This window comes from Salvelinus fontinalis, chromosome 30 (assembly GCF_029448725.1).
Source record: "Salvelinus fontinalis isolate EN_2023a chromosome 30, ASM2944872v1, whole genome shotgun sequence".
Classification (NCBI taxonomy): domain Eukaryota; kingdom Metazoa; phylum Chordata; class Actinopteri; order Salmoniformes; family Salmonidae; genus Salvelinus; species Salvelinus fontinalis.
In genome coordinates this window covers 22,172,528-22,195,960 of record NC_074694.1, presented here as the reverse complement: position 1 = coordinate 22,195,960, position 23,433 = coordinate 22,172,528, and the positions used below count along the sequence as shown (strand labels likewise).

The 23,433-nt window shown below is 44.4% G+C and overlaps 1 protein-coding gene across 2 annotated transcripts in view; it reads right to left on the bottom strand.

The window, feature by feature from the left end:
* sdccag8 (SHH signaling and ciliogenesis regulator sdccag8) overlaps positions 1-23,433 on the bottom strand; it is a 65,285-nt gene that overhangs the window by 28,509 nt on the left and 13,343 nt on the right. For both annotated transcript variants that reach the window (XR_008755299.1, XM_055890028.1), the window contains exons 12-14: positions 21,793-21,909; positions 21,278-21,420; positions 1,630-1,757 (exon numbers count right to left, since the gene is read on the bottom strand). Coding sequence is in view for 1 of the 2 variants with exons in the window: in XM_055890028.1 (XP_055746003.1) it covers positions 1,630-1,757; positions 21,278-21,420; positions 21,793-21,909 (388 nt within the window). In the remaining variant the exon portion in view is untranslated. The remainder of the gene's footprint in view (positions 1-1,629; positions 1,758-21,277; positions 21,421-21,792; positions 21,910-23,433) is intronic.

Sequence of the window (23,433 nt, the reverse complement as noted above, 5' to 3'; positions counted from 1 at the left end):
GATCCAACGCTCGACTTTGATCAGTCTTTGAAATGTTGTGCGGCGGTATCATCCCCAACATATGTCTTTTTAAAACAATGCTGCAAGTTTGGAATGGTGTCCATTCCACCTGCTCTACCATTCTGTCACAATAGAACTCATGAAGGACTCCAGTCTTTTGAAAAGTACCTCAGATTTATAAAGAGCCTTTCAACTATTTACTATTCTGTGAAATAGCAGCCGAGTGGATATGCAGATGACTCTTCCAGGCTTAGATCTCAAGTGCTTCATGCAGGAGAGCTTATGAAGTGTTTTACATCACCTGGCATTCACAGGGAAATTGGTAGAACTAGACTTCAACATTGTACATTCTGGCTGAGTAAGGGTAGTTTACAGTAAAATGTTCTAGCTTCTGTAGTGCTGAGACATGCTAGTCAGATTCCTTTAATTCAGAGGAAGCGAAAGAAGCTGCTATTCAGACAAGAGGTTGGATTCCACTGGTTGAGTTTATTACCACTAAACTAGGAGAGCGACTTAAGGGATGATGCTCAGGGGTGAAATGAACTGTGACTGTACATAAAGTAGGGAGCAATTACTAACTCCACACAGCTAATCTGGTCAAGAAAACAGAGCTGGTTTCATGTTCTCGCTAAAATGATTTTGTCATGGTGGCTTATCGACATAGTCTGCCAGTGTACAGAGGAAAAGACTCCAGAAAGCTCTGTGCTAGCCATTTGGACATAAATAGACAAAGCGCACAGCATGGACACACAAAGCAAATACAGATATTTGGGACGTGGTGTGGAAATCTTTTTTTTTTTTTATGTTGCGAAATTAAACTTTACAAAAAAAAGTTGTGTCGCAGGCTGGGAGCAGTAAAAAAAACGTGCCCAAAAGAATCGTAATTAGCTAACAGGCTTTGAAAGCGGCTGGGCATGCGTAGGCCACAGAGACAAACAAGATACAAAGACAAACAAACTGGGAGTAAAAACAAACAGCGGAGAGAGAGAAAGAAAAAAAACATATCGTCTAGAGGCTATTCTGTCTACAACTACTAAAAACCAAACTGTTTAGAAAGCGAGGGAGGGGGAGGAAGAGAGGGATGGAGGGGGTGGTTGGGAGAGAGAGAAAACTAATTAGCTGGTGAGAGTGGCCATTATACGCTTTAGAGAAGGAAGTGGTCTGTGGTATTAAAGGACTAATTCCATAGGCCCAGAGAGCTTCCTGCTGAGCTTCTGATGTCATCTCTCTTTAGACAACATGTGTGCTGCCGAGCTGCGCCAAAAAGAAGCCCTTTGTTTTCCCGAGGCTTTGTTCTGGCAATCAGCATGCTTCAAGTTTCTCAAAACACAGGTAAATAAACTCGCTGGATCCAGATGGTGCAACAGATGTGAGAGCAGCACTCTGAAATCTACAGACAGTGGGCCCAGAACGCGGCCCATTTTTCCCTTTCTAAACGATAACTAATATGTAATGGCCAATCTCTGGAGTGCCAAGCATCTGCTCCCTTCGGCCAGCCAAAGGTTACAGGTGTTCCTGATGCCGTCCCTCACAGTGTGGCATGGGCCGGGGTGCGGATGGGGGCATGGAGGGTGGAGAAAGGTGGGGGTGTTCTTTTGGCAGGCTGTGGCTGCGCCACCGGACACCCACCGCTCCGCTCGTGCTGCGCCTCCATTTGCTGGAGCCTCTGTGTCAGCTCCTGCTCGCGCTGCTGTGCAGAGAAGGTCAGAGCATCCATGTCCTCACCCCGGCAGCGCTCCGCACTCTCCTTCTCCTGCCTGAGCGAGAGAGACGGAGAGAGGATAGAAAGAGAGAGAAGAGAGATAGAGAGGAGGGAAATAAAGACAGCTCATGAGGGGTGGAAGGGTAAAAGTGTCACGCCCTAGATAATAGGCCCCTGGGTGTTGAGGCAGCTGTCCACTACACAATGCAACAGAACACAGTGTATACTGAGGGGGTGAGATGTACTGTACATGTGATGGACTAATGGTAAACAATAAAGCTGTATCGTGTGTTTCCCCTATATTAATTTAGCAGCGGCGGGACATTTAGGCCCGCCACCCCCAAAAATATGATTTTAAATATTTTTTGTTTATATATAACATGTAGTTCAAAAGAAGTTGCTAACTAGCGTTAGCGCAATGCCTGGAAGTCTATGGGAACAGCTAGCAAGCTGGAAGTCTAGCTGTTCCCCTAGACTTCCAGTCATTGTGCTGACGCTAGTTAGCAACTTCCTTCAAACTGCATGCAGAGACATAAAAACGGTATCCGTGAGTTCATCTGACTCTGGAGAAGTAGATAAAGGGGATTAATTGCAAAAATCTCATACTTTTAAAGGGATAGTGCGTCTCGGCAGGATATATATTAGATACAGTACCAGTCAAAAGTTTGGACACACCTACTCATTCAAGGGTTTTTCTTTATTTTTAATTTTCCCCCCTACATTATAGAATAATAGTGAAGACATCAAAGCTATGAAATAACACATATGGAATCATGTAGTAACCAAAATAATGGTTAAACAAATCAAAATATGTTATATTTGTGATTCTTCAAAGTAGCCACCCTTTGATGACAGCTTTGCACACTCTTGGCATTCTCTCAACCAGCTTCTAGAGGTAGTCACCTGGAACGCATTTCAAGTAACAGGTGTGCCTTGTTAAAAGTTAATTTGTGCAATTTCTTTCCTTCTTAATGCGTTTGAGCCAATCAGTTGTGTTGTGACAAGGTAGGGGTGGTATACAGAAGATATCCCTATTTGGTAAAATACCAAGAACAGCTCAAATAAGCAGAGAAACGACAGTCACCATTACTTTAAGACGTGAAGGTCAGTCAATACGGAACATTTCAAGAACTTTGAAAGTTTCTTCAAGTGCAGTCGCAAAAATCATCAAGCACTTTGATGAAACTAGCTCTCATAAGAACCACCACAGGAAAGGAAGACCCAGAGTTACCTCTGCTGCAGAGGATATGTTCATTAGAGTTACCAGCCTCAGATTGCAGCCCAAATAAATGCTTCACAGAGTTCAAGTAACAGACACATCTCAACATCAACTGTTCAGAGGAGGCTGCGTGAATCAGGCCTTAATGGATGAATTGCTACAAAGAAACCACTACTAAAGGACACCAATAAGAAGAAGAGACTTGCTTGGGCCAAGAAACACGAGCAATGGACATTAGACCGGTGGAAATCTGTCTTTTGGTCTGATGAGTCTAAATGTGAGTTGCCGATTAGGTGAACAGATGATCTCTGCAAGTGTAGTTCCCACCGTGAAGCATGGAGGTGGTGGTGTGGGGGTGCTTTGCTGGTGATACTGTCTGTGATATATATAGAATGACAATACAGTAATGAAAATTGCGATCAAACTACTGCACTACGAATGTTGCTCATAGAATACAATGTCATGTTGTGCTTTTTACCGCCATCAAAAATGAGATCTCGTATCAAGACTTTTATCTTTACATTTCTAACAAAATAAACTAAAACAAATATCAAATCAATCAATCAATCTATAGCAAATTCAACAAGAACAAAACATAAATTTGAAATCTAACGACAACGGCAACCCCCCCAAAAATTGCACAAAAGTTTTTAAAAAAGTGTTAATTATGGGAGAGAACGAAAGAAAACGACCAAACTTTTCTCCCACACTGGGTTTTGGAACAGGGCTCCAAAGTGACCGTCTCTCCAGGCCTGCTGTCGTCTGGAGTGTGAACGCAGGGGGGCGGGGTGTTGGGTTGTGGTGGTGCGCCTGCCTAGGAGACCAGGAGAGAGAGAGCGGCCACCCGCCCGGCCCCCTGCGGTGCTTGAACAGCGGCCTAAAACACCATCCATCCCCACACCAGCGCCCAGCGTGGGCTTGCAGAGCCCTCACAGCCAGCCATTTGTTACTGTTTGTTTCCAGGGGGGCCCCAGCCTCCCAGCCTCGCACCGGTGGTGTTTATCCACCAATTAGCATGAGACAGCCGGCCAGAAAGTTTCAGAGAGGACTGATGACGACTGACGAGAGTTGGGAGTTTTGAGCCAGAAGGCCAAGATGAGCCATGGTCAGAAGAGAGCGAAAGAGCGGAAGTTCGATTTGTTCTTTCTGAAGCTCTAGTGAAGATGGCCCTGAACCTTATTTCCATTTCTATAGTACATTATAATAGTAAATGATGATATATTGTAAGTAGTTCTTTTATATCGGAGATGCACTTCAGCACATAACATGTACATGTAGCCTAGGTGGCAGGTAAAGCAGCGGTTAGAGTGTTGGGCCAGTAACCAAAAAGTTGCTAGTTCGAATGCCCGAGCCGGCAAGATGAAAAACCTGGCGATGATCCCTTGAGCAAGACACTTAACCCGAATTGCTCCAGGGTCGCCGTTGATCATGGCTGACTTTGGCCGTGACCCCACTCTCCAAGGGTGTCTGAGGGGGAGCTGGGATATGCAAAAAAACAAAATGTTCAATTCACAAATGCGTATAATACACACTTGTACATGTGTGAAATAGGACAGATATAAGCACCCACCTTATTATTAATAAATATCCTTTGCTATCTTTTGTTGTTTTTAAATATGTGACTTCATGTGTAAAATGAAATCTTTTGCTGCAAAACGAATTGCCTCATTTTCTGAACATGATTAGGATGACTTGAGACCCACTCTTATCGGTATTCCAACCCTACATAGAGAGCAACCGCCTAGAACTCCCCTAACAGAGATTTCTCACAGTTTCATATCTCTCAGTCCAGGGGTCACTTTCTGTTTGCTCACTGGCTATAATTATGTGAGTGAGCGAGGCCTAATGGTCAGTGAGTCAGTCAGGAGGCAGGGCAGGGTCGACCAGCCTGATAGGGGGAGCTATACCATCCCGTCCCAGCACCAGGCTCTGTGGCTAGGTCCTGGGTGCTAGAGCACTAAGTGAGGGCCCAGGGCTGCCTAAGTGGGTACTAGTCAAGCTGTTGCCCATTTGATTTGGAATACCACAGCCCATTCGAGCGCAGAGTTTGCAGCACCCCGCGGTGCTCCATGATCCACAGCCAGGAATGACCAAATGCTACGGTTCCTAAAACGAGCGCAAATTGGAGTCAGCCGCTTGGCAACACCAGCTACTGTTTAGTGTGATAATGCGTCAACCTCTCTCTCTCAAGACTAACTTTGTGAACATTTTGGTCAACTTAGATAACATCAACTTCAACACTTTTACAGTGAAAATCTAAACTGAAAAACATGGTATAGTACATGTGGAACTAGGATTTATTTGAATATGAGGAATAGAAGCAGTCTTCAAAGAGCACAGTAGGCCTGATGTTCCTACCCAGTCCAAAACAGAACAAATAAACAATGTGTGATAACAGTAGCCATCTAGCAGTGCTCAGTGCACAACAGACAGCATGTTCCCAAGCAAACTCATTTATTCAATGACTTACCCAACTCTAAAAACTGTAAATACTCATCACAACAATACTCTATTGCAATTACATTATACCTGGAAAACATATATTGAACCAGTTGCCATTCACTATTCTCATTCATCCCTTCCTTCATACATTTACATTGATGTCAAATGATATCTATAAAAGACAGATCCTGATGCTAAGAATAACAGTATAAAGAGAACTAATGAATGCTGATTTGGTGTGGCACTGCCAACTGGGGGTATTTGTGGCATATTGGGCGCTTGCAAGGAATGTGGTCTAATGACACCATGTACTCAGCTCAAGGAAGAATAAAGTTCAGTGTCCACACACAGACACACTTTAAAGTACACCGTGTATATTTTAACACATTTATTCAGCCGCTGGTGTGTCAATTGCACTCCATTCACCCATGTCCTTCAATCTAACTAACACATCTCCCCCTCACTCGCTAAGATAGAGAAATATCAAAAGCAGCCCCTTCTAGCCTGGCTATCACTTACATAGCACAGCACAGTTTGCTCTGTGCATTATTCCACTCTCTCCTCCGCTCTTCTCCGTCCTGGGGGCTCTTATCTCTGCTCCTATCCCTTTTTCTCTCATTCCCCTCCATTCCTCGCTCCCCCTTCCCCTGCTCTCCCTCCCACCCTTTTTCCTTTAACTAAACTGGCTCTGGCTCCCTCCATCTGGTCCCTCTTCCTTCAGCAGCCCTGCACCTGTTCACACCTCCTCTCCTGTTGGACCGCATTGAACATTTCCTCCGCTGCCAGGGCTATTCTGGCACTCGCAACCTCTCTGTCATTCAATCCATCTGTCAGAAGTGAACTTTGTTTACCGCCAGCTTCTGCTTTTCTTCTTCAAGGAGCAGCAAAGCCCCCTCAAGGTCACGGGCAGAGCGAAATGCAGTCGCCACAAATTTAACAAATACTCCCCTGATTCAGGACAGCTACACACACCCCCATACTCACAACCCACGGAGGGAGAGTGCACATTCTTTTGCAGAAACATATTTCACTCCTCTGCAAATGTAAAACTATTTTTCTTCTCACGGTTGTAAAGTTAAACAAATCTTAAAAGCTTAACCCAATGAGTCCCACCATAACGCTGGCACGTTTTGGACTTCCAGACCCTTTAAAACATTGTATGGTGTGCTACAGACTTCTGGGTTGTACCATTGGATTATTATATTTCTTCTGCATCTGTAGATACCATTAGTCTGTGTGATTAACGGGACTGAGATAGAGCAGTGTTTGTGAGACAAGGGCGGATCCCGAAAGGGCCCGGGGCGCTATGACACTCAAAAGCTACACAAGAGCCATTAGAATGTAAGGGGTTCTTCTACATAGAAGATCATAGGAAATCCCAGGACATAGTGTTTATAATACTGTGGTAAGCTCACATACAGATCCTTCACAACCCTTGACTTCTTCCACATTTTGTTGTGTTTTAGCCTGAATTAAAAATTGCACACAAAAAATGCCACTGGCCTACACACAATACCCCATAATGTCAAAGTGGAATTACAGTTGAAGTCAGAAGTTTACATACACTTAGGTTGGAGTCATTAAAATTCGTTTTTCAACCACTCCACAAATCTCTTGTTAACAAATTATAGTTTTGGCAAGTCGGTTAGGACATCTACTTTGTGCTAAGTCATTTTTCCAACAATTGTTTACAGACAGATTATTTCACTTATAATTAACTGTATCACAATTCAGTCAGAAGTTTACATACACTAAGTTGACTGTGCCTTTAAACAGCTTGGAAAATTCCAGAAAATTATGTCATGTCTTTAGAAGCTTGTTAGGCTAATTGACATCATTTGAGTCAATTGGAGGTGTAACTGTGGATGTATTTCAAGGCCTACCTTAAAACTCAGTGCCTCTTTGCTTGACATCATGGGAAAATCAAAAGAAATCAGCCAAGACCTCCACAAGTCTGGTTCATCATTGGGAGCAATTTCCAAACGCCTGAAGGTACCACATTCATCTGTACAAACAATAGTACGCAAGCATAAACACCATGGGACCAGACAGCCGTTATACCGCTCAGGAAGGAGATGTGTTCTGTCTCCTAGAGATTAACGTACTTTGGTGAGAAAAGTGCAAATCAATCCCAGAACAACCTTGTGAAGATGCTGGAGGAAACATGTACAAAAGTATCTATATCCACAATAAAACGAGTCCTATATCGACATAACCTGAAAGGCCGCTCAGCAAGGAAGAAGCCACTGCTCCAAAAAAGCCAGACTACGGTTTCAACTGCACATGGGGACAAAGATCATACTTTTTGGAGAAATGTCCTCTGGTCTGATGAAACAAAAATAGAACTGTTTGGCCATAATGACCATCGTTATGTTTGGAAGAAAAAGGGGGAGGCTTGCAAGCTGAAGAACACTATCCCAACCGTGAAGCATGGGGGTGGCAGCATAATGTTGTGGGGGTGCTTTGCTGCAGGAGGGATTGGTGCACTTCACAAAATAGAGGACGGAAAATTGTGAATATTTTGAAGCAACATCTCAAGACATCAGTCAGGAAGTTAAAGCTTGGTCGCAAATGGGTCTTCCAAATGGACAATGACCCCAAGCATACTTCCAAAGTTGTGGCAAAATGGCTTAAGGACAACAAAGTCAAGGTATTGGAGTGGCCATCACAAAGCCCTGACCTCAATTATATGGAAAACGTGTGGGCAGAACTGAAAAAGCGTGTGCGAGCAAGGAGGCCTACAAACCTGACTCAGTTACACCAGCTCTGTGCGGAGGAATGGGCCAAAATTCACCCAACTTATTGTGGGAAGCTTGGGGAAGGCTACCCAAAACGTTTGTATGTGTATGTAAACTTCTGACCCACTGGGAATGTGATGAAAAAAATAAAAGCTGAAATAAAATCACTACTATTATTCTGACATTTCACATTCTTAAAATAAAGTGGTGACCCTAACTGACCTAAGACAGGGAATTTTTACTAGGACTAAATGTCAGGAATTGTGAAAAACTGAGTTTAAATGTATTTGGTTAAGTTGTATGTAAACTTCAACTTTATGTTTTTCAACAACAACAAAAAATACTAAATTACTGAAAAATGTTTAGCTGACATGTCTTGAGTCAATAAGCATCAACACCTTTGTCATGGCAAGCCTAAATAAGTTCAGGAGTAAAAATGTGCTTAACAAGTCACATAATAAGTTGCATGGACTCACTCTGTGTGCAATAATAGTGTTTAACATGATTTTTTTAATGACTACCTCATCTCTGTACCCCCACACATACAGATAATTTTAAGGCCCTTCAGTCGAGCAGTGAATTTCAAACACAGATTCAACCACAAAGACCAGGGAGGTTTTCTAATGTCTCACAAAGAAGGGCACCTATTGGTAGATTCTGACATTGAATATCCCTTTGAGCATGGTGAAGTTATTAATTACACTTTAGATGGTGTATCAATACGCCCAGTCACTGCAAAAGATACAGGCGTTCTTCCTAACTCAGTTGCCGAAAGAGAAAGGAAACTGCTCAGGGATTTCACCATGATGCCAATGGTGACTTTAAAACAGTTAGAGTTTAATGGCTGCGATAGGAGAAAACTGAGAATGGATCAACAACATTGTAGTTACTCCACAATACTAACCTAATTGACAGAATGAAAAGAAGGAAAAATATTCCAAAACATGCATCAAGACACTAAAGTAATAATGCAAAACATGTGGCAAAGCCGTTAACTTTTTGTCCTGAATACAAAGTGTTATGTTTGGTGCAAATCCAATACAACACATTACTGAATACCACTCTCCATATTTTCAAGCAGTGGAGGCCACATCAAGTTATAGGTATGCTTGTAATCGTTAAGGACTAGGGAGTTTTTCAGGATAAAAAAAATAAAACAGAATGTAGCTAAACAAAGGCAAAATCCTAGAGGAAAATCTGGTTCAGTCTGCTTTCCACCAGACACTGGGAGATTAATTCACCTTTCAGCAGGCCAATAACCTAAAATCTACAAGGGAGTTGCTTACCAAGACGGTGAATGTTCCTGAGTGGCCGAGTTACAGTTTTGACTTAAATCTGCTTGGAAATCTATGGCAAGACCTGAAAATGATTGTCTAGTAATGACCAACAACCAACTTGACAGAGCTTGAAGAATTTTGAAAAGAATAATGTGCAAATGTTGCACAATCCAGGTGTGGAAAGCTCTAAGACTTACCCAGAAAGACTCACAGCTATAATCGCTGCTAAAGTTTATTCTAACATATATTGAATTTGGGGGTTGAATACTTATCTAATCAAGACACAATATATTAGTGTTTAATCGTTCATAAATGTTTTACAAATGTTAACATTTTTCTTCCATGTTGACATGAGTATTTTGTGTAGATCGTTGACAAAAAATGACAATTAAAAACATTTTAATCCCACTTTGTTACAACAAAATGTGAAAAAAGTCAAACTCCAAACAGTTGTCACTGACTTTAAAAAAAACATGTCTATACTTACAAGCGTACATATTTTTAAATCAGGTTTTTGCTCTGTCAACATTTGTCAATAAAACTAATGAATGGAACTGTTTATGTAAAATGTTGTGTTCTACTTGTAGCCCTGGGTGTCCTGAAAAGAACATGGTAAAACACTTCATTGTGAGGCTAAATATAAGGGCTGGATATGCAGATACAGTCCCTTGCAAAAGTATTCATCCCCCTTGGCGTTTTTCCTATTTTGTTGCATTACAACCTGTAATTTAAATGGAATTTTATTTGGATTTCATGATGGACATGCACAAAATAGTCCAAATTGGTGAAGTGAAAAATAACTTATTTAAAAAAAATATTTTTAACATTTAAAACGGAAAAGTGGTGAGTGCATATGTATTCACCCCCTTTGCTATGAAGCCCCTAAATAAGATCTAGTGCAACCAATTACCTTCAGAAGTCACAATTAGTTAAATAGATTGCACACAGGTGGACTTTAAGTGTTACATGATCTCAGTACACACACACATACACCTGTTCTGAAAGGCCCCAGAGTTTGCAACACCACTAAGCAAGGGGCACCACCAAGCAAGGGGCACCATGAAGACCAAGGAGCTCTCCAAACAGGTCAGAGACAAAGTTGTGTAGAAGTACAAATCAGGGTTGGGTTTTAAAAAATATCAGAAACTTTGAACATCCCACTGAGCACCATTAAATCCATTATAAAAAAATGGAAAGAATACGGCACCACAACAAACCTGCCAAGAGAGGGCGGCCCACCAAAACTCACAGACCAGGCAAGGAGGGCATTAATCAGAGAGGCAACAAAGAGACCAAAGATAACCATGAAGGAGCTGCATAGCTCCACAGCGGAGACTGGACTATCTGTCCATAGGACCACTTTAAGCCTTACACTCCACAGAGCTGGGCTTTACGGAAGAGTGGCCAGAAAAAAAGCCATTGCTTGAAGAAAAAAAATAGGCAAACACATTTGGTGTTCGGCAAAAGGCATGTGGGAGACTCCCCAAACGGAAGAAGGTGCTCTGGTCAGATAAGACTAAAATTTAGACTAAAATTTAGCTTTTTGGCCATCAAGGAAAACGCTATGTCTGGCACAAACCCAACACCTCTCATCACCCCGAGAACACCATCCCCACAGTGAAGCATGGTGGTGGTAGCATTATGATGTGGGTATGTTTTTCCCATCGGCAGGGACTGGGGAACTGGTCAGAATTGAAGGAATGATGGATGGCGCTAAATACAGGGAAATTCTTGAGGGAAACCTTTTTCAGTCTTCCAGAGATTTGAGACTGGGACGGAGGTTCACCTTCCAGCAGGACAATGACCCTAAGCATACTGCTAAAGCAACACTCGAGTGGTTTAAGGGGAAACATTTACATGTCTTGGAATGGCCTATTCAAAGCCCAGACCTCAATCCAATTGAGAATCTGTTGTATGACTTAAAGATTGTTGTACACCAGCAGAACCCATCCAACTTGAAGGAGCTGGAGAAGTTTTAGTCCTAAATATTTATACACACAACCCTCTGTAGCCCCTTATGGTCGAATGCCAAGCAGTTGCCATACAAAGCGGTGATGCAGCCAGTTAAGATGCTGTCAGTGATGCAGCTGTAGAACTTTGAGGATCTGAGGGCCCATGCCAAATCTTTTCAGTGCCCTCTTCACTACCTTGTTGGTGTGTCTGGACCATAATAGGTCCTTAGTGATGTGGACACGGGGGATTTTAAGCTCTCGACCTGCTCACTATAGCCACGTCAATGTGAATGGGGTGTGCTCGGCCCTCCGTTTCCTGTAGTCCACGATCAGCTCCTTTGTCTTGCTGATGTTGAAGGAGAGGTTGTTGTCCTGGAACCACGCTGACAGGTCTCTAACCTCCTCCCTATAGGCCAGGAATGGGCAACATTGATGGAGGTGGGGACCACAAAAAAATCTGAACTCCTCATGAGGTGCCGCATCCTTTGCATAGCCACATCCATACCCGCCACCCCTTACATTGCAAGCAAAATATTTTAGCGGCCTCCTTCTTGACAACGGAGATACGCTTTTTTTGTGTTTTAGTGGTAATTTCATGAACGTCTCCACATTTTGCCATGCGGCGTAGAGAAAATGTTGCAGTTTTAAAGCAAGTTTGCTGCAACTCATTTCGTGCAATGAGCTGTTTTACAGAAAATTTCTGAAAATTCTACACATTTTGCCATACAGTAGGGTGGAGAGAAATGTTTGCAGTTTTTTAATATGATATCGGAGTGAGACTGAATAACAAAATCAATGCGGGCCCCCCGGCCGGTAATTTGACCAGGATTACTAAATTTAGATAGCTGGCCGCAAGACTAATTTACCAATCTAAAAAAGAAAAATCTATCACGGGCTAATTTCGAAATTGCACCTTGCGTATTCTACTATTGTAACTTGCAACAGTAAGTTAAGACCCCAATTGAGTTGAGGGGGGGGGTAATTGATCCGAGGGCCTTCAAAAGGGGGACCAATTGCCCACCCCTGCTATAGGCTGTCTTATTGTCGTTGGTAATCAGGTCTACCACCGTTGTGTCGTCTGCAAACTTAATGGTGGTGTTGGAGTCGTGCGGGGCCACCTAGTTGTGGGTGAACAGAGAGTAACGGAGGGGACTAAGTACACATCCCTGAGGGGCCCCCGTGTTGAGAGTCAGCGTGTCGGATGTGTTGTTGCCTATCCTCACCATCCCAGGCGCCCATCAGGAAGTCTAGGATCTAGTTGCAGAGGGATACTATATGTCACACATTGGCATCAAGTATGCGGGAATGGATAAGTGCACCAGCTGTTTTTGGTTTGTGTGTGTACATATGTGCGCGAGACAGAATGAGTTGAAAGATGAAATGCGGAGAGTGAGTGTATTTGAAAGACAGTCCGAGAGGTATCATCTTTGTGACTTCACATAGCCCTGTCTGTGTGGCAGGCAGCATCAGTGGCTCTCTCAGCCCTGCGGCCCAGTGGCCAGTGCTTTTATCCAGAGGAACAACCTTTCTCTCCCTCCCTCTCTCTCTTTCAATCTCCCCCTTTCTGTCCTGGCCTTGCCGGGCTCCCCTCCGTCAGCCCAGCGCCGGTACCACACAGAGCAGATGGCATCAGGAGTTGATCACAAAGAGAGGAGCCCACACAAAGAGGTGGTACTGAGAGGGATGAGTTGGGCACAGCCCCCGCGACCCTCCAGCTCCCATCTCCTGTCGCGTTAAAACACACTCTTTGTTTTCCTCCATTCAATGGCCACTGCTTCTGTAGAAGGTTTTTGATTCCTGACCATTAGAGCTACGGCTGTGTTTCATGTTACAGAATGGTGTTGATTTGTGTGACGCTGAGGTGGGTTGGATGGCAACTTCCCTCTGTGTTAGCGTAGGGGGAACAGGTAGGGGGCACAGGTTGGGCTTCGACAGAGGCCCTCCAGTTTTGAATAGGGCGGGGGGGGGGGGGGCAGTGCGTCATGATGTGGGTGTAAGCCACAATTCAGGTGTTGTTACAAGCTCGTTTCGCAGAGGGAGAAACTCTATATTATTTCTGTCTTTGGTCTCGCTTCCGCAATCTTTCACTCAGTAGCTTACTCAAATTCTAAATGTTTTACTTATAATGTGGCTATTGCGCTAATTGTTTATCTCATCGTGCCATTTCAATGAATGAAATGGGATGTTTGTATAGATGGAGTAAAATTTTTACAGTTTTACATAACCCATAGTGGATTCCTATTATTTCCGAACCCAACGAAAATAAATAAGAACATATGATAAAAGGCAAATGCATTTTCATTAGATGAGTTGCAATTAATATCAAAATGGAAAATTAATAGGTCGTCAACACTATCACCTTTTTGTTTATATGACCACAGATGTCCATACAGAAATTCTCTCTCCGCTTACAAGAAGGGGATCGGTGTCCTTTAACCCCATCAGTCCTGAGACCACAGCAAAAAAAAAAAAGAGTGACTTTTAATTTGACTTTCATTTACAGTGACTTGTGAAAGTATTCACCCCCCTGTGCATTTTTCCTATTTTGTTGCCTTACAACCTGGAATTAAAATAGATTTTTGGGTGGTTTGTATCATTTGATTTACACAACATGCCTACCACTTTGAAGATGCAAAATCTTTTTTATTGTGAAAAAAACAAGAAATAAGACAGAAAACCAGAAAACTTGAGCGTGCATAACTATTCACCCCCCCAAAGTCAATACTTTGTAGAGCCACCTTTTGCAGCAATTACAGCTGTAAGTCTCTTGGGGTATGTCTTTATAAGCTTGGCACATCTAGCCACTGGGATTTATGCCCATTCTTCAAGGCAAAACTGCTCCAGCTCCTTCAAGTTGGATGGGTTCCGCTGGTGTACAGCAATCTTTAAGTCATACAACAGATTCTCAATTGGATTGAGGTCTGGGCTTTGAATAGGCCATTCCAAGACATGTAAATGTTTCCCCTTAAATCACTCGAGTGCTTTAGCAATATGCTTAGGGTCATTGTCGTGCTGGAAGGTGGACCTCCGTCCCAGTCTCAAATCTCTGGAACACTGAAACAGGTTTCTCTCAAGAATTTCCCTGTATTTAGTGTCATCCATCATTGTTTCAATTCTGACCAGTTTCCCAGTCCCTGACGATGAAAAACATACCACCATGCTTCACTGTGAGGATGGTGTTCTCGGGGTGATGAGAGGTGTTGGGTTTGTGCCAGACATAGCGTTTTCCTTGATGGCCAAAAAGCTGCATTTTAGTCTCATCTAACCAAAGCACCTTCTTCCATATGTTTGGGGAGTCTCCCACATGCCTTTTGGCGAACACCAAACGTGTTTGCTTATTTCTTTCTTCAAGCAATGGTTTTTTTCTGGCCACTCTTCCGTAAAGCCCAGCTCTGTGGAGTGTAAGGCTTAAAGTGGTCCAATGGACAGATACGCCAATCTCCACTGTGGAGCTTTGCAGCTCCTTCAGGGTTATCTTTGGTCTCTTTGTTGCCTCTCTGATTAATGCCCTCCTTGCCTGGTCCGTGAGTTTTGCTGGCCCTCTCTTGGCAGGTTTGTTTGCATTGCCCCATTTTTTTGTACTGACTCTCTTGCACCGGCTCTATGCACACTGACTGGACTCTACCCACACACTCACACATACTACACTGACACTCCAGCACACACACACACACACGTGCATATTGATGCCACACACAAACACGCTGCTGCTACTCTGTTTATTATCTATCCTGATTGCTTAGTCACTTTTACCCCTACCTACATGTACATATTACCTTAACTACCTCGTACCGCTGCACATTGACTCGGTACAGGTACTCCTTGTATATAGCCTTGTTATTTTATTGTGTTAATATTTCATTTTGCAATTTTTTATTTAACTCTGCATTGTTAGGAAAGGGTTCGTAAGTAAGCATTTCACAGTAACGTCTACTCTTGTTGTATGCGGTGCATGAGACAAATTAAATTTGATATATTGAAAGACTGAGGAAAATGGATCTGAAAAGGCAAAACTTGCATCACATAACTTGCTTGCTCTTTATCAAACCTTTAGGATCTGATGCATAATATTGCATATTTATAACATATTCTATTAGGAATTTCATTTGTGGGGTTAGAGTGTAACCGTTAGATGCACACTAACAACAAAATAATGTAAATAATTGAACTAAATAAGTGTATTCTAGCTGTATTTAGAGAGTATGTAGCGAATAGCTGTACCTGTAACAACCCAGATTCTGTCTACCTGCTCCACATGATAGAAGAGAGATATTGACCAGGGAGTAAATGGAAGAATGAGTGTGCCTGTGTCTTGGTGAGAGGAGGGAAGCAGGGATGGTAACCCATCTTCCAGAAACAGTAAGTAGGGCACTCTCTCTGGACAGAGTTGGCCCGAGCGGGAACAGTTGCACCCGACAGATTTGCCTCCATTTTGCCTGAGGACTCTCAGCGTTCTATTATGTACCACCCAGCAACATGAAGAGATGGAGGAATGGGGAATGGAGAGATGGAAAGCCAGGAAAGGGACTGTTGCCCTATCTGCTGAGGAAGAGTGGTACTGTTCATTGATACTGTGTCACTAGAAGACTATATGCATGTGTTTGGTCAAAAGAAAGTCTGGTCCTGAATGGAGGCTGCCTGCCATGAAATGCTTCCTAAAAATATATTTTAAACATTTAAAGAATTAAAGTAAGTATGGTTATGTCAGCACCAATTTCAAGACGTATGTATATGTTTCATAGATACAACACACTCTGAAATGTAGATGATTGGAATTTCCTTGCTCAATTCTGAAAGAACAGACTATTATTTTGTGATGAGAAACAAAAAACACTGAAAAAAAAGCATTGTCACCAAACCCCATAAAATACCATTATCGATATACTCCATCTGCATTCAGTGACTAGTACAAAACAAGTCAAATAATACAAGGAAAATGTAAATATTAATCTTCCATTTCTATGTGTGGTTATACTGTAGCACCTATAAAAACAGTTGACTTGACATGAGGCACATCCTAAAACCTGACTCAATATCCCAACAAATAGCTGTGATGCCCTCTGTACCTTCCTCGCAAAGGTTATAAAAAGAGTGGGGGGGGGAGAGACACGTTCTCTGGAGCAGGTTGGTCTCTGTACCTTGACACGTGAGAGGGCCGGGCTGGCCGAGGCACGGTGGCAGGGAGAGGGGCACCCAACAGCGAGGCGAGAAGACACGGCAAGGTCTCATCCCAGGCCAATGGGCACACCACTGTCAACATCATGACACTCTGCGGTTCCCCTGCACACTCCCGCCTGGCCGCCAGCCTTCCCAGCTGCCCTATCCGTTACTGTCTGATTAGTTCTGCTAAGCAGCCCCTCCCCTGCCAGCCTTGCCGCCATCTGCTACCGAACAAGATGGCTGCCGCCCAGCTCCCGCTCAGTGCCTGCCCTCCTACCTGGCAGCGCCGGCGCCTGCGCTTACCCCAAAGTGCTAACACAGGTTCTCTCGGCTGGCAGCAGGCTCAGCGGACGAGATTTCATTACTACTACTTTGACAAGAGCGAGGCCTGTGTGCCACTGGCTCTTTTATCCTGCCTCTGATTGTACAACCACCTCCCACTGACTTGGTTTGCAGCAGTTTGATTCTCCACATAAATCTCCCTCTGGCATCTAGCTGCATCTGCTCACTATTTTATTCATTTTCAGATTCCCACCCTTTCAGGGCCTGTTTCCCCCTCTCTGCACTAACAGGAGTGAGACTGAAAAACAGAAAAAGGGAGGGCAGAGAAGCGTGTCGTGTTTAATGGAATTTTGAGATCAAATGATAAACTTTTGATCCCAGGCACAGTGGTGGTCGCAGCTTTGTTTCTGTAGCCCAAATGGTTCCCTGTTGCTGTGGGGGTGAAAGACCACATGAAGGAGAGAGGGGACTCTCAGACAGTTCATAGTGTATCGAAGGTGTCTGTCATATCAATTGCCACATCCAACTCAATGGAAAAGGTCATTGAAAATATCAGAACCAAACCGAGCCAGCGAATGATTGTCCTTGCAATGCCTGTGGGTTCAAATGTTTGTATGTTATTCTCACTACTGTAGCGTTAATTTGAACAGGAACCAGGTACAGTCAGCCATCTGAAATAGGTAAATACTATCAATATGTCTGTGGCAGACTGGCAGCAAAGGAACAGAATGGTCAAGGTACACCGAACCACACAGTCACGTAGTTGCCTCATCAATTCATCCACACAAACACTGATCTACCAAGTGAACTGGCCAGATGACCATTCCTTCTTTGGGAGTATTGTGATGTATCTAGAATGTTCTGTCCATCCGTTCACCACAAACAGATGGAAAGCTTGTCTGGGTTTGCTTTGACAGAGGCATCATTAGTATTTGGGAGTTTGATGTGCATGTCTACGCCTGCAGGTTCCTCCTTCGAGCAGGGACATGCTTATCAATCTATCCAAACTTTGGGCCCCACATTGCCAACGACAGTTCTCAAACACCATCATTAAAATGGATGCAGAATTTCATGTGGATGAAATGAGGATGAAAGCCCATTTCCCTTCCAAGCCTCAGTATAGAGCATTGCCACCAAACACAAAGTGGACATTTTGAGGTTTTGAATATCTGGCAAGTGATGGGAATGAAAGAATGCTGTTGAGTTTTTATGCATGTTTTTTTTGTTTCGCCCTATGGGGTCCCCTGAGTAGAGCAGAGGAGGGAAGGGGAGAGGGAGGGGAACGACAAAAAGACAGGAGCAAACAAACCAACAAACAATGGGACTAAAGCCCGGGCTCAAAGGCGTCAGAAGGAGCTGAACAGAGTGGGGGGGATTAGGACATATCCTCGGCTGCCCAACGCACAGCTGGCTGATGATCCAATGCTGGAGCTGACGGGGGGCTCGTTTTCAGTGCCATCCGCCACAGGGCCTGGGGGGTGCTCTGTGTGTGTGTGGAAAGAAGAGAGCTCCCAAAAAACAAACAAAAGGCAAAAAGTGCTTCATGTCCCCCCCCATTTCAAGGGGAGCTGTGATCATTCGGCCCGTGAGATGAAGACACAAAAAAAGCATGAATCAAAGGCCCGTCTCAGAAGCCTGGTCACACAGATGCCTGCCTTCCAGCCCCCTCTTCCCCTGGAAGTGACACAGAGAGGGCGTCCCCCTCTACAAAGGCCCCGTACCTCCCAAAGTGAACAGCGGGGGCGCCGCACTGACTGACACTCACAGAGACAACCCCCGAAAGGGATTTAGATGGATTTGTGTCTGTAGTGTGGTAGAGTTTGCGTTAGGGGAGAAAGAGAGAGAGGCCTGTTAGATTGGCCTGAAGGAGGAGTGTGGCCATGGACAGATGTCTGCTGCATCTGTGCTCCGTTGCTGGCCCTCTCTCGCCAACCTCCCCCTGTAGTTCACATAAACACCCCCTGCCTAACAAAAAGCCCTCCACTGCCAACGGCTGGCTGCACTGGTCACTGGCTCACTTAAAGGGCCAGTTCAATGAAAAGCAACAATGTTGAATGTTGTTCTTCCACATAAGAATTATTTGATCAAGTAGAGTGAAGGCTTTCGTTGCAGTTGAAAAGGACATTTCTCTCTCTCCTGGTGTCTGGTGTACATCAAGGCCTTCTGTGTTTAGGCATCTCCTTGAGCAGACTTGTGAGCCACAGTAAGGCCAGACTAGAGAATACCAACCATCCTTCTTGTTCAGGTCATCTCAGCTTTTACAACAGAAGGAAGGAGCTAACAGGAAACTCTGATAGATGGAGCACAGTTTTACCGTACTTCTCGCTAGATCCCAGAAGCTTGCTGTATGACAGAGGAACGCACCAGAGGTCTCAGTGCACCACAGTACAGTACTGTCAGAAAGACACACATGGTGGAGCATCACGTCCATCTCCACAGCTGTCTGGATTAGACAAGCCCACTTAAAGACAGATCAGAGCTCCACAGCGTCGGACAGGGGATGAGACCACGGTTCACTCTGTACCACTCTGTCTCTCCTCTGCATGGCAGCGGGGCACATCTGTGCCTGGCTCTGATCTAACACCTCGGCCGGGGGTGAGGAGGTGGCGGGAGGAGGAGGCTGAACTGAGCGGCTGGCAGGCCATCGGAAGGAGAGAGAGGCGCTGATCCTACCCGCCGTGTGCTGGGCGGACGGGCACAGGGCACAGGCAGGTGCCAGCAGGGCCAATCTGCCGCTGACCGCCAGCCGACCCAGTGCCACACGGAGGAGAAACAAAGGAAGCAGAAACTGTTGGCTGCTGCTATCCACTGCTACACGCCATTTTGAGCTAACGAAAAGCCTTGTAAATCTTCTAGTCTATAGTAAAGAGGATGGAATGTAGCATTCTGTATGTAGGTGGAGCGGGAACGATGAGCAAATGCTCCAAAAATACTTTATGGTGGTCCAAGACAAGTTGCATTTAAAAAAAACTAGATGTCATGATGACAGCAGCTGCTAGAATATTCCCCAAAAACATTTAACACATTTTTATATTAATTTGAATATTGGCTTATAGTTTTTGAAATGCAGAAATAGAAAGAACAAGAACATACTGTAGCTACAGCCCGATTCCTTTTATGAGCTGGTAAAACATCTAGACAGTGTGTGTGCCATTGGCAATGTAAGACAAACATCAGTTTCTATTGAAACAGGTTTCTTTTTAATCAACATATTCAATAGATTGCTACACATTGTGAATGAAGAGAAAACAGCATATGAATCCTCATCCCTGTCCCCGTCTCTGCCCATACTGCTATCCCTGTCCCCGTCTCTGTCCATACTGCTATCTCTGTCCCCGTCTCTGTCCATACTGCTATCCCTGTCCCCGTCTCTGTCCATACTGCTATCCCTGTCCCCGTCTCTGTCCATACTGCTATCCCTGTCCCCGTCTCTGTCCATACTGCTATCCCTGTCCCCGTCTCTGTCCATACTGCTATCCCTGTCCCCGTCTCTGTCCATACTGCTATCCCTGTCCCCGTCTCTGTCCATACTGCTATCCTTGTACCCGTCTCTGTCCATACTGCTATCCCTGTCCCTGTCCCTGTCCATACTGCTATCCCTGTCCCATTCTCTGTCCATACTGCTATCCCTGTACCCGTCTCTGTCCATACTGCTATCCCTGTCGCTGTCCATACTGCTATCCTTGTCCATACCTCTGTCCATACTGCTATCCCTGTCCCTGTCTCTGTCCATACTGCTATCCCTGTCCCTGTCTCTGTCCATACTGCTATCCCTGTCCCTGTCTCTGTCCATACTGCTATCCCTGTCCCTGTCCATACTGCTATCCCTGTCCCTGTCTCTGTCCATACTGCTATCCCTGTCCCTGTCTCTGTCCATACTGCTATCCCTGTCCCTGTCTCTGTCCATACTGCTATCCCTGTCCCTGTCTCTGTCCCTACCTCTGTCCATACTGCTATCCCTGTCTCTGTCCATACTGCTATCCCTGTCCCTGTCTCTGTCCCTACCTCTGTCCATACTGCTATCCCTGGCCCTGTCTCTGTCCCTGTCTCTGTCCATACTGCTATCCCTGTCCCTGTCTCTGTCCATACTGCTATCCCTGTCCCTGTCTCTGTCCCTACCTCTGTCCATACTGCTATCCCTGGCCCAGTCCATAATGCTATCCCTGTCCTCATCTCCGTCCCTACCTGTGTCCATAATGCTATCCCTCTCCCTACCTCCGTCCATACTGCTATCCCTGTCCCCTGTCTCGGTCCCTACCCCAAGCCCCTGTCCCCTGGCACATAAGGAGAAACTGAGGTCTGTATGAGAGGAGACAGCAGCCGGTCTGGGTGAGTTTAATATAAGGTACGGTGCTTCCTGACTGTGGAGCTGGCGCAGACTGGTGCCCGGGCTGGGCGCTGAGGGGCTGAGCACTGGCGCAGTGGCGGGCGGCAGCAGAACAGAACAGGGCAGGGTGGCGCGGGCACGGTGGTGTTGTGGCATGTATAATAGGATTAGGGGTTACCTGGTGAGGTGCAGTTGGTGCTCAGCTCGGCCCAGCCGCTCCGTCAGGCTCAGAGCCTCCGCCTGCAGTCGGCCCGCGTCCCTCTGGGCCTGGTCCAAATGCTGCCGGCAGACGCTCAGCTCCACACCCAGCTTCTCCACTTCCTGCCCCCAGCGAGAGAGAGAGGGAGGGAGTTATATGTAATACATCACCCGTGCCCTTTTTCGCTATAATATTTGCCTGTAAATAATAGAGGCAACACCATGCAACCTCAAATATGCTACGTTCTCCAACTTGAAAAAAGGAATAGTATTCCCATGTTTTCAACATGACAAATAAGGATGAATAATAAATTAATCCCGAAAAAGAACAGACATACTGAGACTCAGAGTTGCTTGAGAGGGGCTGCCAATCTTTTACACAAATACCTGAGAAAAGTACATTTCCTAAAACGTTCCTGCATAAAAGTGACACCAGCACACAGTCAATAAAAAGGTTGTGGATTTTTTCCCTCTCCCTGCCATGCCCGGCCTCACCTGTTCAGTCATCTCTAGCTGCCGTGTTGTCTTGGAGCTACAGTCTCGGAGCTCCCTCTCTACCTCCTCTCTCTTCAGCTGAGCCTGGCTGAGCCGGTAACGCAGCTCCCCACACACCTGGACACACAGGAGACAGGACAGGATAAGGAGTCACAGTAGAAATGGACATTGTGTCTGCTCCTAGTTGTTTTCTACTATAGCCCTTTCATTAGAATAACCTTACCAAATACATTTGCATGTACAGGAATTTGACATATAGTACTAAATGTTGTTGATCAGTAATAATAAACAGAATTAAGATGAAGTTGACCTAAATAAAGCTCAATGCACAGTCTTCATTCAGAATCAGTAGCTAATGATTGCATTGGTTGTAATGACATACCCCTAAATGCACTCAACTGCAAGCCATGACACCCGCCATCTCAGTTTGTTCCGAAATTGTTTTGGTAGTTAGAAACAGATAATATTAGTATTCCTGTAACAATATTTTGTTGAAATGTAATTTGATCTCTGAGAAATTAAGCTAATTGATTGCACCCAAAATGGCCATTATAATTTATAATATTCATATAATATGAAATAAATATAGTACCAATTATCGATTTTGGACCAAACTTTTTATAACAATGAAGAGGTGAGGACCTACGGACCCCCCACCTACGGACCCCCCACACCAACCAGTGTACAGTATCAGTTCTCTAGTTCACCCAAATGACATTGGTTTCCTTACCCTGTAAGCAGCCTATTGACAAGAAGACTGCAGCGCATGGTTTGGTTTTGTAGGCCACTGTTTCATCATTGTATACAGATTACATTTGACTTTATCTGAAACAGAACAGTCTCTGTCATTTATTTGACTAATGTTTGACACATGGTGCTGTATCAGGATTCAAAGTGAATTGGGAGAAAACTGAAATAATTCCCATTTCTAATCATGACAAATCAAGCTTATAAAGTAGATTTCAGTGGAAATGTACAAAGACATGAAATACCTGGGTGTATTAATACCATGCAATCTGGAGGCATATAAAATAAATTACTCTCCTTTAATAGATAGGATTGAATCTGATGTTCAGAGACAGAGAACTCTCCCTATTTCTATCTTAGGCAGGGTCAACATAATCATAAAGCTAGAGTGACTCATATGAAGATGTATTATTGGGCTGCACAACTGTGCTCACTTAAACGATGGACAGCAGACTATCCTTGTGCATGGAGGTGTATTGAAGCCATAAATATAATACCTTATGATCTAAAATATATATTCACTACTTCAGGTCCAAGGCATGGAAGAAAGAAAATCTGACAATCCAATGATTCTCAATCCCATTCGTGTTTGGGAAAATGTACATAAATTCACGAGGTAGAAATAGGGCTGTTGTGGAGACGTATTACCGCCAAACAGGTGGTCACGAGTCATGAAGGCAGTCAAATTCCACATGACTGTTTAGTCACTGTAATTAGGCTTCTCCAAGCTCTGATGCTGCTGCTGGTCATTAGTAGCCTACCAAACTTGCACTCTACTGTCCCTCTAATCAGTCTGACATCAATGCAAATGTATTTGAAAATCTAATCAAACACTTCATGAGAGCTCATGTTGCTCAACATTTCTATAGGCTATGCAATTGCGGGAGAAAACAG